Source organism: Centroberyx affinis, unplaced genomic scaffold, assembly GCF_046629955.1.
Source record: "Centroberyx affinis isolate AG114_WGS23_722 - 3 ecotype Tasmania unplaced genomic scaffold, CSIRO-AGI_Caff_v1 ptg004704l_1, whole genome shotgun sequence".
NCBI classification, from domain to species: Eukaryota; Metazoa; Chordata; class Actinopteri; order Beryciformes; family Berycidae; genus Centroberyx; species Centroberyx affinis.
Window position 1 is genome coordinate 211 of NW_027282274.1, and position 14,790 is coordinate 15,000.

At 45.6% G+C, this 14,790-nt stretch overlaps 1 protein-coding gene across 1 annotated transcript in view; it reads right to left on the minus strand.

Annotated features, from left to right (window-relative positions):
- Positions 1–202: 202 nt before the first annotated feature.
- The window catches only part of LOC139665856 (diacylglycerol kinase eta-like), a gene marked incomplete at its 3' end in the record, with an annotated part of 38,427 nt that continues 23,839 nt past the window's right edge, over positions 203–14,790 (minus strand). The window contains exons 5-16 of the mRNA XM_071544858.1: positions 13,840–13,944; positions 11,773–11,905; positions 7,244–7,350; positions 6,351–6,476; positions 5,844–5,946; positions 3,493–3,655; positions 3,228–3,336; positions 2,203–2,424; positions 1,658–1,749; positions 1,177–1,276; positions 714–1,023; positions 203–334 (exon numbers count right to left, since the gene is read on the minus strand). Of these exons, the coding sequence (XP_071400959.1) occupies positions 203–334; positions 714–1,023; positions 1,177–1,276; positions 1,658–1,749; positions 2,203–2,424; positions 3,228–3,336; positions 3,493–3,655; positions 5,844–5,946; positions 6,351–6,476; positions 7,244–7,350; positions 11,773–11,905; positions 13,840–13,944 (1,702 nt within the window). The remainder of the gene's footprint in view (positions 335–713; positions 1,024–1,176; positions 1,277–1,657; positions 1,750–2,202; positions 2,425–3,227; positions 3,337–3,492; positions 3,656–5,843; positions 5,947–6,350; positions 6,477–7,243; positions 7,351–11,772; positions 11,906–13,839; positions 13,945–14,790) is intronic.

Below are 14,790 nucleotides of genomic sequence, written 5' to 3' on the forward strand. Positions count from 1 at the left end.
GTTAGTAAGTTGGCAAGTGGCAGTGGATGGCAAGTAAAAGATCTGGAATTCAAACAGGCCAGGCCAGACAGGTAAAAGGGTTTGGAACAGGTCCAGGATGGGAATGAGTCAGGGCCAAGCAGGTGACAGATTTGGAGCGGGACCAGGCCAGACAGGTCAATGATTTGAAACGGGGCCACAGCGGCAGCAGCATTGTACTCACACGGCAGCGCCTCCAGTTCCTTGGTGTCCTCGTCTTTCTCGCTGTCTCGGTTCTCCTCCTCGCTGTCCTTCCTGAACTCCAGAGGAGATGGCAGCTCGGTCTCCTCCGTATGGGCGTTCTGCTCATCCACCACTGGACAGAGGCAAGACGGATAGGGGGTTAAACAGGGAGGGATGAGGGATAGGATGAACAGGGGGAGATAAAGAAGAAAGATAAATGGGGGAAATTGATGAAAAAAGGGCAATAAACTAAATGCATTTTTCATAAAAGCTGACTTTCATTGTGAAACTACAGTACCTGGGTATGGTATACATGTCTCAAATTCTGTTTTATGCTCTATATATTAAATGATAAATCTTCTCTCATATCTTGCATATCTCTATATCTATATATGTATATATATAGAGGTATATGACTCTACTTGCTCCAAGAGATATCTGTATGTCTTTTATCTATGTGCTTCCCACAGTTTGTTCAATGATGTACCGGATATGTAGTCTAGTGGGTTTACCTCTCTCAGCCTGTTCGATGATCTGTCGGACAGCTTTCTTCAGACTGTTGGCCCTCAGCATCAGCTGCTCCCTGCCTTTGAACAGCCGGTGCGGAGAACCCCCTCCTCTCTTCTCCGTCTCCTCCTCCTCCAGCTTCTCCTTCAGCTCCGTCAGGCTCTCCTCGCTGGCCTCTTCCTCCTCCTCTTCCTCCTCCTCCTCCTGCTCCTCCTCCACAATGGGAGGCGTGGAGTGGGGAAGAGGAGGCAGGGCCTGGCACTCCGTGTTGAGGGTCTGGAGGAGGGAGTCCAGCTTCTCGTTCAGGATGGCACACTGACGGGCAAAGAGGAGGAAGAGAGATCGGCAAGGTGAGACGGCGCGCTGCGGCAGCATCCGCAGGACAGCAAAAACTCAGAAATTCAATACAGGGATTTTTTATTTCAGAACGGGCTGATGGATTTTGATGGCGTTGTTTGTGGAGCTTACTTTGAGAGACATGGTGTCGCACTCGTCTGCGTTCTCTGTGCTTTTCTCGTAGGTTTTCCCCACTTTGGCAACAAAATCCTTCACTGTCTCGCACAGGATCCTAAAAAATTGGAAGAAAAAGATATATGTATATATACTGTGTGACAAAGATATACAAGCTGAAATGGTGAGTCAGAGCTCCGCTGGCAATTCCAAAGTCTAGGCTAACGACCTCTTAAAACACATTTTTACAGACAGACTTTTAACTAATTTTACTCTTCTTGCATTGTCCTTTTTTCCCTTTTTTAATTAAAGTCTTTTATTATTTATCGTACTGGCTTTTATTTACTACATTGTTGTTTTAGCGTTTGCAAGGCACTTTGTAATTCTGCTTTTGAAGACTGCTATAAAAATACAGTTTCTCACAGCTGTGCCCCTAGAAATAAGCCTAATTAGTTAGTTTCTGATGGTTTTAGTCCAGTTGTTTGTTGGAGTCACTCACTTGGCAGAGGAGATGACCACAGAGTGCTGGTCAGAGTTGAGGATCTTTGTGAGGTGAGTAGCTACTGAGTCTTCATAGGTTGATATGTGAAACTGGAGCATAAAAACACACAAAATAGTTGTGAGAACCGGGAGAGTGTGTGTGACTGTGTGTGAATACTAAGCAAAGCAAAAGGAATACATAAACACTGGATCTTGCTCCCTGAAAGCTCTTTCTGTATTTTGACCCATTCGTCTTCTTCAGATTTCCCTCATCACTACTTGAACCATTACAAAATGTTACAAAAGTAAAGCTTAGTGGGAGCAAGACTCACTTTGGGAATATTTTTTTCCTTTGTCCAATTCTGAACCTGCACCTGGGACTGAGTTGAGTTTGAGATGTCATACACTATTTCCATTGTGTGCGTGTGTCTACTCATGTCTGTCTCTCTGAGTTTAAGGCTGTGTTTGATTGTGCCTACTGATGCGTGTGAATATCTGTCTGCGTCCACTGTGTGTGTGTGTGTGTGTGTGTGTGTGTGTGTGTGTGTGGACTCGTGGGAGTACCTGGCAGTCGTCGGCTCCCTCAGGCGTGGCAGGGCAGCTGTGTTTGGGTGGGATCTTGATCTCGTAGGTCATGATGCTCCAGCGGTCCAGCATCTTGGTGCTGGCCCTCTCTAGCTTCTCCAGGATCTGGGGCAGCTGGGTGTCATCGTCACACGACGGGCCCCAGCCCAGCACCCGCGCCAGGTCGTTGCCCGTGCCCAAGGGCAGTACACCCAGCTGGCACTGAAACACACACACAGAGGGTTTATTGGGCATCGGGGAATACACGCCTGCTGCATTCTGAATGAGGGGTGTGTGTGTCTGTGTATGCTTTTATATACAGTATATATATAAATATATATGTATGTGTTTGTGTGAGCTTGCCAGAAGCAAAGGCAAAGAGCCCAGCTGGCACATCGACCAAAGACACGTCATCATTTGTTGCCTACTTTATTCCAACAATGGCTACGTAATCTGGCTATTGGCCATACTCAGGTTAAGGAAATATTTGGATTTACATGAACATTTGATACCCTGCGACTAAGTATCCCTGTTGCCATGAATAAATCAGTTAACAGAATGGTCCTGTCCTGTCCTGAGGTGTCCCATCCACAGATGAGAACAGTCCGGACAAAAGTATGACCCCCTACCCCCTCCCTAATTGGCTGTGCAATAGTAGGTTATTTCTAATACAGGGAAAAGAAATGGCAATCCCAATTGTAAAAGTAAAAGTAAGTGCTGCTTGTCGCCATGTTTATTGTTGACAGCAAAATATACCCATAATGCTGTGCGAGCCTGAGTTTGTGCAGACGCCATAAGACAAAAGTGAAAGGAGTGAAGATGTTTACATGCCACAGTAACCTGTTTAAAATCAGAGTAAGCCAAGCGGCTTAACAAGGTTTCTCAGAATCAGAGTATGAGCTTAACCAGGTCGTTCTCACCCAGTTATGTTTACATGAATTGACCCAAAACCAGGTTACAATCCAGGTTAAGAACGGCATTCTCCAGCCAAGGTATGTGTATGTGTATATGTATGTGTGTGTTACCTGTTTATGAAGGTTGAGCTTGTCGATCTCTGAGAGGACCCAGCCCACACTGCCATCACCGCCACACACCAGGATCCGGAAGTTGTCAAACTTCTGAAACAGGCGCAGACTGACAAAAACACAACAAATACACCTTCAGTTACCCTACGGGGTCAGATTACATCTTGGAATCCGATACATGTACGTGTGTATGGATGTTTTTATGTGTACGTGTGTATCCATAGACATCAGAATTGGGGAAACTGGTCATATGTGTGTTCCTCACCCTAGATGCGGCCCGCCGTTGACCAGGTCAAAGACTTGGGCCGGGTTGAGGAGCTGCTTGAAGCGTCGTAGGAATTTCACCCCCTGGTTGTCGCCGCTCTTGGAGTTAACAAAGACCAGCAGGGGACTGGCACACGATGGGGGACAGGTGGCCTTCCAGAAGCCTGAGGGGAAATTGCACAAACAGAAAACGAGTTAGGGGGAAAAACACGGACGGTCGATTCTCTACGCAGCAGTAATAAGGTGCGTTTGAAACTAGAGCAGCGCTGCTGGATGCAACGGCTGGCATGGGAGAACTCTGTCATCGTTACACGACCTCATCAAAGTCTCAGTGTGTGTGACAGCGAGCGGAAAGAGTACATGGGAGCGCAGCACATGCCAAAAACACGTGTCTCGCTCAGCAGAAGAGCACAAACACACACCCACACACACAGACATGCACATACACACATATGCTAATCTGGGGGAGCTAATGCAGACAAGAGGTTTGTGCGCTTACAGCAGCATCCATCATATGGCAGAACTGTACACCGCCACTATCTCAGCAGCTTTATGTGCGTTAAGGCTTCCACCGTGTGTGTGTGTGTGTGTGTGTGTGTGTGTGTGTGTGTGTGTGTGTGTGTGTGTGTGTGTGTGCAGGGGAGGATGGTGACAGTCCCTATTGGCGCTGCCATCTACTCCGTTTTCTGTCTTTTCCCTCCTGCCACTCCCTCCTTTTCTATTTCCCCTTGCATCCCCCTTCCCCTTTTCCTTCCACTCTACAACTCTCTCTCTGTGTATCCTCTTTTTTTTTTTCCTTTTGCCCCCCCCCCCTTCTCTCTCTCTCTCTCTCTCTGTGATCTTGTCAGCCAAGGATGGATGGAGGGAGGGGGAGTGGAGGAAAGGGAGGGAGGGAGGGGGAGTCACGACGTTCCAGCACGTGCTACAGTCAGCCCTCAGCCAATTACAACCAAACTCTCCCTCTTCCCAGCCTGCACTGGGGCAGAGGGGGTCCTGGCACGTGAGGAGATGCAGAGGGAGAGACAGAGAGAGAGAGCGAGAGAGAGCGAGAGAGAGAAAGAAGGGACGGGTATCTTCATTTTTATTTGCTGGTCCTCCTCTTTCTGTTTTCATCTTATCCTCCTTCTCTTCACCGGCTTCCCCATCCTCCCTTCCTCTGCCTCTCTTTTATCTATCTTCCAATTAGCTGATGCTCTCAGCCTTTCACTGACTGTGTACTGTATGTGTGTGTGTGTGTGTGTGTGTGTGTGTGTGTGTGTGTGTGTGTGTGTGTGTGTGTGTGTGTGTGCGTGTGTGTGTGACCCAGCCGTTGGGTTCAGCAACAGTAATCCAATCACACATGCTTATCTGAGTCTGCCTCGCAGGCGCTGATCTCCATCTTCAATGGGTTTAATGTGGACTCTGGTCTCCGCACTGACACACACACGCATACACACATACAGACACAGACTCACACATACTATACACACAGAGGCATACAGACAACACACAAATACACACACACACACACACACACACACACACACACACACACACACATTATGTCCTACTGTGGTTGAACAGAGAGCCCGAAGGGAGCCTCTGGGTGCTTTGCAGCCATCTGCAGAGCTCTTCTTTTTTGTCTGGTGTGTTCATGTGTGTTCAAAGACGCGTGTGAATCTCCATGAAATGTTACATGTTACTGTGTGTGTCCATTTTTACAGCCCGGCGAAAGCATCCACCCATACAACTTCACACACACACACACACACCTGGACCCACATCTCATCATAAGGTGCCTATCTAATTTAAGCCCTTCTCACCTCGGAAAGGTATGTGTGCATCCGTCTGATAGGGCTATTTTTATCCACCTACCTATAAAAGACACAGGCAATTTCCTGGAACATACAGCAGCTGCACCCCCCCCCCCCCCCCCCACCTCTTACCACACACAGGAAGCAAACAACAGAGTATGGATTTGATATCAAGACAGATTACAGTGAGCGAAAACAATAACATTAGCTTTCCCTTTCCATTTTCCAACACGCGGTCCGACAGTTCACAGGAGACCCTTAGGTGAGTGCATGGATGTTGATGCCTTGATGAAATAAGAGTGAATCATCGCTCTTTCACTCCCCTCCCTCCTCCCGCCCATCCTTCCACGTGACAGACGAGAAAGGTCAGGGTTCAGAGAGAAAACATCAGCCGACCAAATGGGGTGAAACCTCGTTTATTCACCCCTAAAACGCAGCGATCGCTCACTGGCGCTCCCTGACATCAACCTTCCAGTGAGTCAGCGTGATTGCATAGGTGAGTGTGTATGCGTGTGTGTGTGTGTGTGTGTGTGTGTGTGTGTGTGTGTGTGGTGCCTACCATCTGAGTCGATGCTGTTGAGCGCCGTAGGGGGAATGATGGAGACTTTGCACTGACCCAGAGGACATTTGCGCGGGTACAGGTCCATGCAGGCTGCGTGCACCTAGAGGAACAACACAGAATAATTTCACATTTTCACATTTCAGAGATTTATCAGTCAGACAAATAATACCGGCATCAGTTTATGAGATGTTATCTATGGGCTCAGTGTGAGCGTGAGTATGCTAGGCATGGTGCCATCTCCAATCTGTCCCTGTGTTCACAAACTTGCTTTTAGAGGCTTACATATTACAACCAACTAGCAAAATCCAGTTCAGTCTCTGCAGTAATATGAGGTAATCAAGCCGTAATCAAGGCTGTGATGATGCCGTTTGTACCCTTAAATGTCCTTATAATGAATTACCATGATGAACTTCTCATTTAATTTAAATCCTGTGTAAATTTTAATTTAATTCGGCTGAGGCAAATCAGCGTTTACAATGTATGTGTATGTGACAGATATCTTACCATAGCTTTGCACCAAAGGCAGCGCCAGTCCTGCAGTCTCAATACGCTGCCACATGTCTTATCACACACAGCACACTTGGCACTGACAGGCAGGTTGCCCGCCAACCACTGGTGAGGCATAGCAATCTGCGGGTTACACACACGCACACACACACACACACACACACACACATACACTCCATTAGGAAAATGGACAACACTTCACGCTGTCTATTTCTATCTATTATTTCCTCTGGGAGCACTTGTCTTTTGTTGCTTTCCTCACATCTTCTCCTTTCTCAGTCACTTCTGAATTCATGTGCATAATAACATAAAACAGCTGTATTGAAGCACACACACTGGGGTTCGACAATTGAAGCTGCCTGTAGCCGACATTTCGTGTCAATACACAATATGTATGACCATTCTTACAGCCCAAAAATTACAAGGATTCAGCGTTTCCCCCAGAATGTTTTTTTCTTGGCTGGTGGAAAAGCCTCTGAAACAGTATTTAGATCACGGGACACTAAAACTCTCCACTGAAACCCAGACTAACCTAATTCTTTAAGGGTTCGCAGCTCTTACATGTAGGGTGACCCATCTCACATATTCAATAGTAGGGGAAACTCTGGGATACATTACTGCCTTAAAATGAAGAATTAATTTACAAAAACATTATTGCACAATTACATGAAAGACTGCTTTTATGTAGCTGTGGTCAGTTAAGAACTTCCATCATATTGGCAGTAGACGACATGACTGGCAGACATTTAAAAAAAAAAAAAAGGGCTGATATCAGCCAAGTATATTGGCAAATATATTGGTCTAACCCTGAAAACTCACACAAAAATGCTGGGCACTCCAATGGACACACACACACACACACACACACACACACACACACACAAACTTACCCCATCCTCATCCTCAATGATGTCCTTCCCTATGGAAGCTAGGGTCGTCCATTTACAGTTATTAGTGGCTCGGACGGCACAACGTTTGTGGGCTTTGAATTTGCACACTGAAAAACACAAACAGCCGACATACACATCTGTCAGTCTGTATGACAATCATTTCCACTTTTTTTAGCAGTTCATAATAGTCAACAGCTTCATATTTTAGTACTGTAAGAGATGGATACAGTTGAAGAATAAAACATTTAGGTGTGTTGTAGTAATGGGTTGCTTCAATAAGCTGTTCGTATTAACTGAAAACAAATATCAACAAAAATTCTATAATCTTCTATAGCTTTTTTCACAAGCTCAAAGTAACTGTGCAAAAACATGCAGGACAGATGTAAAATACATTGATCATATGTTGAACAGAAACGGCCTGCACAGTACAGTCTCATAATGAATCAAGCCCTAATGAGCTGTCAGTACTTAGCAATTACTAGCCTCCCTAAGCCTGTTCTGCAGCTACGAATCTGACAGACAGTAGCAAAGCCTGAGGACTTAGCTCCACACTGTAGGTCTCAATCCATTTATCTGTATCCAGCGGCATGCAGCCTAGCCAAGCTAAGAAAACCCTGAGCCCTGGGTCCCATATGCTGCTTGATCCAGCTCCATATTATACTGTCTGGATTACTGTGTTAAACCACACAGATACCTCAGATACTGACACTGACACATGCATGTGTTTTGGTAGCATTAGTCACTTTGCTCACTTTGCAGGGATAGAGTGGTGCAAATGAATAACTCTTGACTGTCTGCTACATGTTAAATGTAATCTACTTCCTCATAATCCTCACTGGCTTCATCTAAATACAGATTGAACACATTAGCACTGAGGGCCAGACCAAAGGACACAGCAGCCCACATCAGGCCAAAATATTTCAAATGTTTTTGTTTTGTTTTGCTCTTTTGCCAAGTCATCCATCAACTCAACAGCTTCCTGTATTGGGAGATTTACATGTATGGTAAGTAGGGTTGCAAAATTCCGGGAATTTTCAAAGTTGGAAACTTTCCATGGGAATTAACGGGAATTAACGGGAATTTATGGGAATAAACGGGAATAAACCAGGAATTTACTAAATTGAAGGTATGCTCTTAATAGGGAACTTAAATATAGTTGGGGAAAATATATTTTAGCATAATCCTGACTAAAACAACCAGATATCATGCAAGTACAGTTGAATATCTATGCTATTCCTCCATCACATGCACACATAGCACACTGCTTACTGCAGGGCTGTTGAGACCACGCCCCCTACATGCAACTCAACATTCATGTTTTTGTTCTTCAATGAAAGAATTGATTGTTCAATAAAATATTTAACACTTGATAAAGTTCTACTTACAAATAAATCTGTTTTAATTGTATTATTTTGGATGGATGTCTGCTTATAACAAAACAAATATTTATGCTTGGATATGATACCTTTCCATTAAATTACCCTCAATTCCCAGTTAATTCCCATTAATTCCCATTAATTCCCATAAATTCCCATAAATTCCCATAATTCCCATGGAAAGTTTCCAATCTGGAATATTTCCAAAATTCCCCAGCTTAACTTCCCATGGAAATTTACCGGAAACTTTCCGGAAATTTACCGGAAATTTTCCACCCCTTTGCAACCCTAATGGTAAGGCAAGCGCAGTTCAACCCTGGTTTCTACTGGGCAGACCTGCCATCTAGACCTTATTCCCATGGTGAACTTATGTGGGAAACTCCACCCGGAAGAGTCCAGCTATGGACTCTTCCAGCTCTTCCTATGTCCCGCAAAGGTTGTGAATCGAACATCGTACATTAATCACTTCAAAGATTACCCACTAAAAAACTAGAAACATCTCAAGAATCCCAAGGGATATAGGTTCATATTTTGGCCCAGTATGCTACCGAAATCTTAAATTCCATTGTAACTGTGTTGTGGTCTATCATATAAGTCCTCACTTATATGCTGAAGTATACACATTCAGAATATATATACTTGCCAATCTTCTGGGTAGAGTTTTCCACCACAAGTGTTCAAATAGTTGCCATGGGAATAAGGTCAGATTCCTTTTACAAAACAAGAACTAAAAAAACCACTTTCAGGCTGGGTGATGAAGTGACTCTAACACTGACAACCCTGATCATGTACATCTGTCAAGGTGCATGTGTGCTCTGTATGCATGAGAAAAGCCACTGTAACACAAGGAGCGGCAAGTGGTCACACGTTACATGGAACTTCAATGCACTCAATACAAGTGGCTCTGGACCAGAGTGTCGGCCCAATGAGTGAAATGTAAATGTAATGTGAATACTTCATATGACAACGTATGGGCGGAGAGAAATTGCTCTCACTGGTTTCTCCATTATGGATGAGATAGACACTTAGTGGAGTCATGAATAATATCTATACTCTGGAGAGCTGTGTTTCCAACAGCCCCACCCCTCGCTCATACACGCACACACACACACACACACACACACACACACACACACACACAAACTTTGGTGTCATCAGGCATCCTACAGATATCTCCGCTCGGTTTGAAACCGCCAGGAAACGTGGAGTCAGATCCAAACAAAGTCAGTCATATCCGGCAGCAGCAATCGATGTCTCAATCTAGCCTACCACTAAATGCTGTTAGGGAGCATTAGCAGAACATTAAGAGAATCCAGAGGACATGATACCGCAGCCTGTTAATGGCCTGGGCATTCTCAAATCAGACTGGAACAAAACACTGTAAGTGCATGAGTGTGTGTGTGATACAGAGATAGAAAGAGTTTGTGTTTGTGTGTGTGTGTGTGTGTGTGTGTGTGTGTGTGTGTGTGTGTGTGTGGCTGGGTAACACAGATCAATCCCCATCGACCGTCCTGCGCCGGAAATCGAAGGGAAATATAAGCAGCTCTGATTGCTGTGAAATTGTTTGTCTGGCTGCTCTCAACATTTAATAGAGACACTCTCCCCCTCTCTGTGTTTTTTTTTCTCTCTCTCTCTCTCTCTGCCATTCTCACATACTGTTACTCTGCTTCTCGTGGGCGTTTCTCTCTCTCGCTCTGTCTACTGAGTCAATACAGTATCCATAAGCTCCTATTGGATTGGATTGAACAGCGTCTTTATTCGGTATGGATATACAACTTTATCTGAGCGTTACTTATTGACAGCAAAACAAAACAACTGTAAGTTTGTTTGCTGTCAACAAGTCTGTTAATCCTTTATGGCATGGGATCAAATGAATGTGAGTAATACGGAGCTCCAGTCACTACAGCGGGTCGTCAGTGAAGCCCGCACTGCAGCGTGTTTCGATGAAGGTCCTGCGAGCTCAATTGAGTTGAACATTATCTTCCTATTGTTGGTTAAGGGTTGCGATGGGAGGGTGGTAAGTTGATTTAGATCTGAGCACCGGAGCACAGGAGATAGATGCTGCTTTAATGATGCTCTCTCTCTCTTTCTCTCTCTCTCACTCTCTTTCTCGTGCCCTCTCTCCTCTGGATATGAGAGGGCCTCATTGTAGTAGATAATGAGCACTCGATGGAGAGGCTCTTACTGCCCACACACATGCACACACACGCACACACATATCAACACACACACACACACACACACAGGGGAACATTAGCCTAATTAGAATGAGAGGATATGCAGATGGTGCTCATTAAGTTCTGCTGCCTGTCACTGACACTTTACATTACACCAGCTAAAAGAAAGCAAAAAATAGTGCCCCTCCTCCCCCTCCCCCTTTCCCTCCACCACCACCCGCATGCCCCCCTGCTCCACCTCACTGTTCTTTCACAGACGAGGTGTGGAGATGACTAAAGCCAGACACTAGACACCGAGGATCAGGGAACAAGGGGCTGTGGCGTCATTCACCAGCTGAATGAGCAGATTTTTACAATATTGTGTGAATGGGGAGACGATAGACGCTAAAATTAAAAGGTTTGATTCGACGCCTAACTAACAAGCTATGAGGTAAGAGCGCATGCATATGGGCTGACGCACACAAGCGTTCACTTTGTCTACGCTATGTTAATGGCAGCTCACCACTAGCTTCCTCCATCCCCATCCTTCCCGCTAACAGCTTGATAGGCATCCAGCCTCACAACCCACAGCATTTCAGAGACTCACGCTGGCTCCAGCACATCCAACCTGCTTCACTTGCACAGACAGTTGAACAAAGAATCCCACTTCTTCTCGGTTCACAGGTTCACAAGTCTCATTTCCATTTTATCCAAGCTTATCCAGTATAATCCTACACCTTCCCAGTTTACAGGCCAGCAAATTCCAAGGCTTCTGGTTCCAATTGATTCGACTCAGCACTACACCCAAGCTGGGTTAAATAGGAAAAGAGAGTAGAAAGTCCCTCTGTGTGTGTCGCAAGCAAATACAGCAAAGCAGGACTGTGTGCTTCACCATGAACACACAGTGTATGAGCATGTATTTGACAGTAAATATGTGTATATATATTTATATGTCCACATCTGTGTGTGTGTGTGTGTGTGTGTGTGTGCTGCTTACCTTCGCAGGAGAGGCCGTGGGAGGTGACCCCAGACAAGCTATCTTTACAGACGTTGCAGAAGGTGGGGCGTGCATGGGAGCAGGCGTACCAGTTGTGCATCCCTGAGAAATGTTCCACATTAAACTGTGCCGTCTGGCAAACGAGAGGTTAAAACAGGTTGGCAGCACAGAAAGGCAAGTACAGTGAACTTCATCATCATGATTATCACATCTATTACACAATGTTACAAGCAGGTCACTTTTTTGTCACTCTAGAATTTCATTAAGAATTACTACAATTCACAAAGGTATTTTACTATGTTTTACTATGCTAATGACATTATTTCATTATACTTGCAGTGAAGTTGTTAAACATCAACATTCATTTCAAATGGTCTTGTTCAACACCACACTCCTCTCCCTGATCCCACTGCCAGACACACACACTCACACTCAACACCTGATCATTGATTCCTTGTCTATTAGGTTTGCCTTAGTAATGTCTGGTGTTACTGCTCTATAGAGACTCATGAGGACTGTCTGGGAAGCTGTCTGGTGTAAGGAAAGCACACAGCATGGCATACAACATGGCCACACAGGAGGAGCCCTCCACTCGCTGACACAGTCATTAGTGTGGCTCCACTGCTCCGCGATTCAAACAAGAGCAACGCTGGTCAAGAAAACTGGATGGTTCTGTAACAGTGTTAGTGCCAGGGCCCGCTGTGCACGCAACCCAATGTGAGCGGTGCACTGTACATGTGTGGGCGTTGCGTCTGCAGTACTTGGTGCCGCCGTACATACAGTTTGTATTTGTGTTTGACAAGTAGAATTGTAACGGGTAATAATAAACCGGGACACTCAGATTCCTACAGTAACATATATGGAGGAGAGCCCAGTAATTAATTGTGTCTGTGCTGACATCTTGGCAGGGGTGTATGTGTGTGTGTGTGTGTGTGTGCACATGTGTGTGTACCCTGTGGTGTGCGAGCTCTGGGGGTGCTGCTGCATTGCAGTGCAGTGGGGGCTGAGGGACGGGGTCTTATATAAGATTTCCTCCCAAATCAAAGCCATTAACATGCAGTACTGCTTTCCTCCTGCGCTCTCCTCCACACCGCGCTCCGCACAACCCGGCGCTGTCAACAGATAGCCCACATTTAGACTCTTTTTTACATCTTCCACTGATGTGAAACATTTAAAAGCGGATCCGTTTGGTGAAAAAATGCCACAGTGGCACTTCAGCAGTTGTGCTGAGTGTCTGTTTTCTAGATTCTACGTGAAAGATTGTATTTGATAAAAGAGCTGAGCACCAAAATGAGTATTGTGATGCTCAGTTGAATGGTGGACACCACCTCTCCATTTGTTATCTAATGAGGCACCAAAAACAGGTCAAAGATTTGGGCTGCTGCAGAATAAAACATTTTGCTTTGTGATGGTCGCCATTGTGTCTCTTTTGTGTGATTCCTTTGAAATGTGTGAAATGTGTGGGTTTTTGTGTGTATGCATATACACTGTGCATCCCTATGAATGCGTTCATCCCATACGTGTGTGTGTCTGTGTCTCTGTGTCTGAATTTGTGGGTGTATGTCTATCTGTGGCTGTATATGTGCGTGTATCTGACTGTCTGTGTCTGCTTATGCATGTATGGCAGTGCTTTGGGGCTGGTTGTATGCGAGTATGAGTGTGGCTTCTGCATAAGCAACTCCAGTTACCCAGTTATCACACTACACAACACACATCACTTATTCCACATCTTTACACTTTACACACCCATCTGGGTTCACTGCTAGTCTCCACACCCCAATATCAGCAGAGCCATATAATTACAACAGTATCACAGCAACAGGATACACGCACTTTTAGAAATATCCTCAAATAGTAACACTTGGTAACAAAATAATATAAAAAAGAGCAATAGTTTTGTCTGAATTTCCAAGAGAAGACATGCCTGATCATGGATCCATTGTTCCTGCGGGACTATCTCCATCGCTCCGCATCTCTCGTCCTGCGCTCTATCCCTCTCTCTTTCCCCCACACACACACACACACTCTCACACAGTGTATCTGTTGATTTGGTAAGGGGGCTCTTACCTCGTAATGCTCTCGGGACTGGACGGACTTCAGTGAACTGATCCAGTCCTCCATCTCTTTCCTGTTCTCGGCACAGAGGATGAGCCTACGGAACGGGGTGATCACCTGGCGAGAGAGAGAGAGAGACAGAGGGAGATAGAGAGACGGATGGGTGGATGGGTGAGGGTGTGAGATAAAGAGATGGAAAGAGGGAGAGAGAGAGAGAGAGAAAGAGAGAGAGAGAGAGAGAGAGATGAGTGTTTCCAGTCCTCTCCTCCTCAGCCTGCGGTGCCACTGAGCAGAGAGAGCGATCGGCTCCGTCTTTAAGAGGGAAGGGACGAGAAGCCCCCTCCCTCCTTCCCTCTCTCTCTCTGTCTTCTCCTTGTGCTCTCTCTTTCTCTCTCCCTCCCTCATTTACTGTAGCTCACTCATCTCCTAACACCTTCTTCAGCTCAGTCCCAGCTCTAGCTTTTTTTCTTAACCCTCTCTTAACCCTCTCTCTCTGCCCCCTTGCTCTCCCTGGGCTGCAGCTTTGAGGCAGATGCACGGTGACAGGCGAACCGCCTTAGTAAAGGCTAAGAGCTCCTCTCCCCCCTTTGCCTCCCCCTTGTCCTCTCCTGTGCTTGTGTGTGTGTGTGTGTGTGTGTGTGTGTGTGAGTGTAAAGGACAGTCTGCCTGTAGATAACCCTACAGACACACAGCACCCTTTCAACACTCCATCACTTATTCATGCACTCTTCATCTCTCCTTTCTCTCCGCTCTCTCTCTCTCTGACTCTCTCTGTCCTTTTGTCAGCTCTATTCACCTTAGTGAGTGAGAGAGAGAGAAAGAGCAAGAAGGGTAAGAGCAGAAGACACCCCAGCTATTAATTCACCCCCAAGAGAAACTAAATCGGTAACATGTAACACCCACACACACACATACACACACACACACACACACACACAGGGCAGTATCACTGATCAATATTGA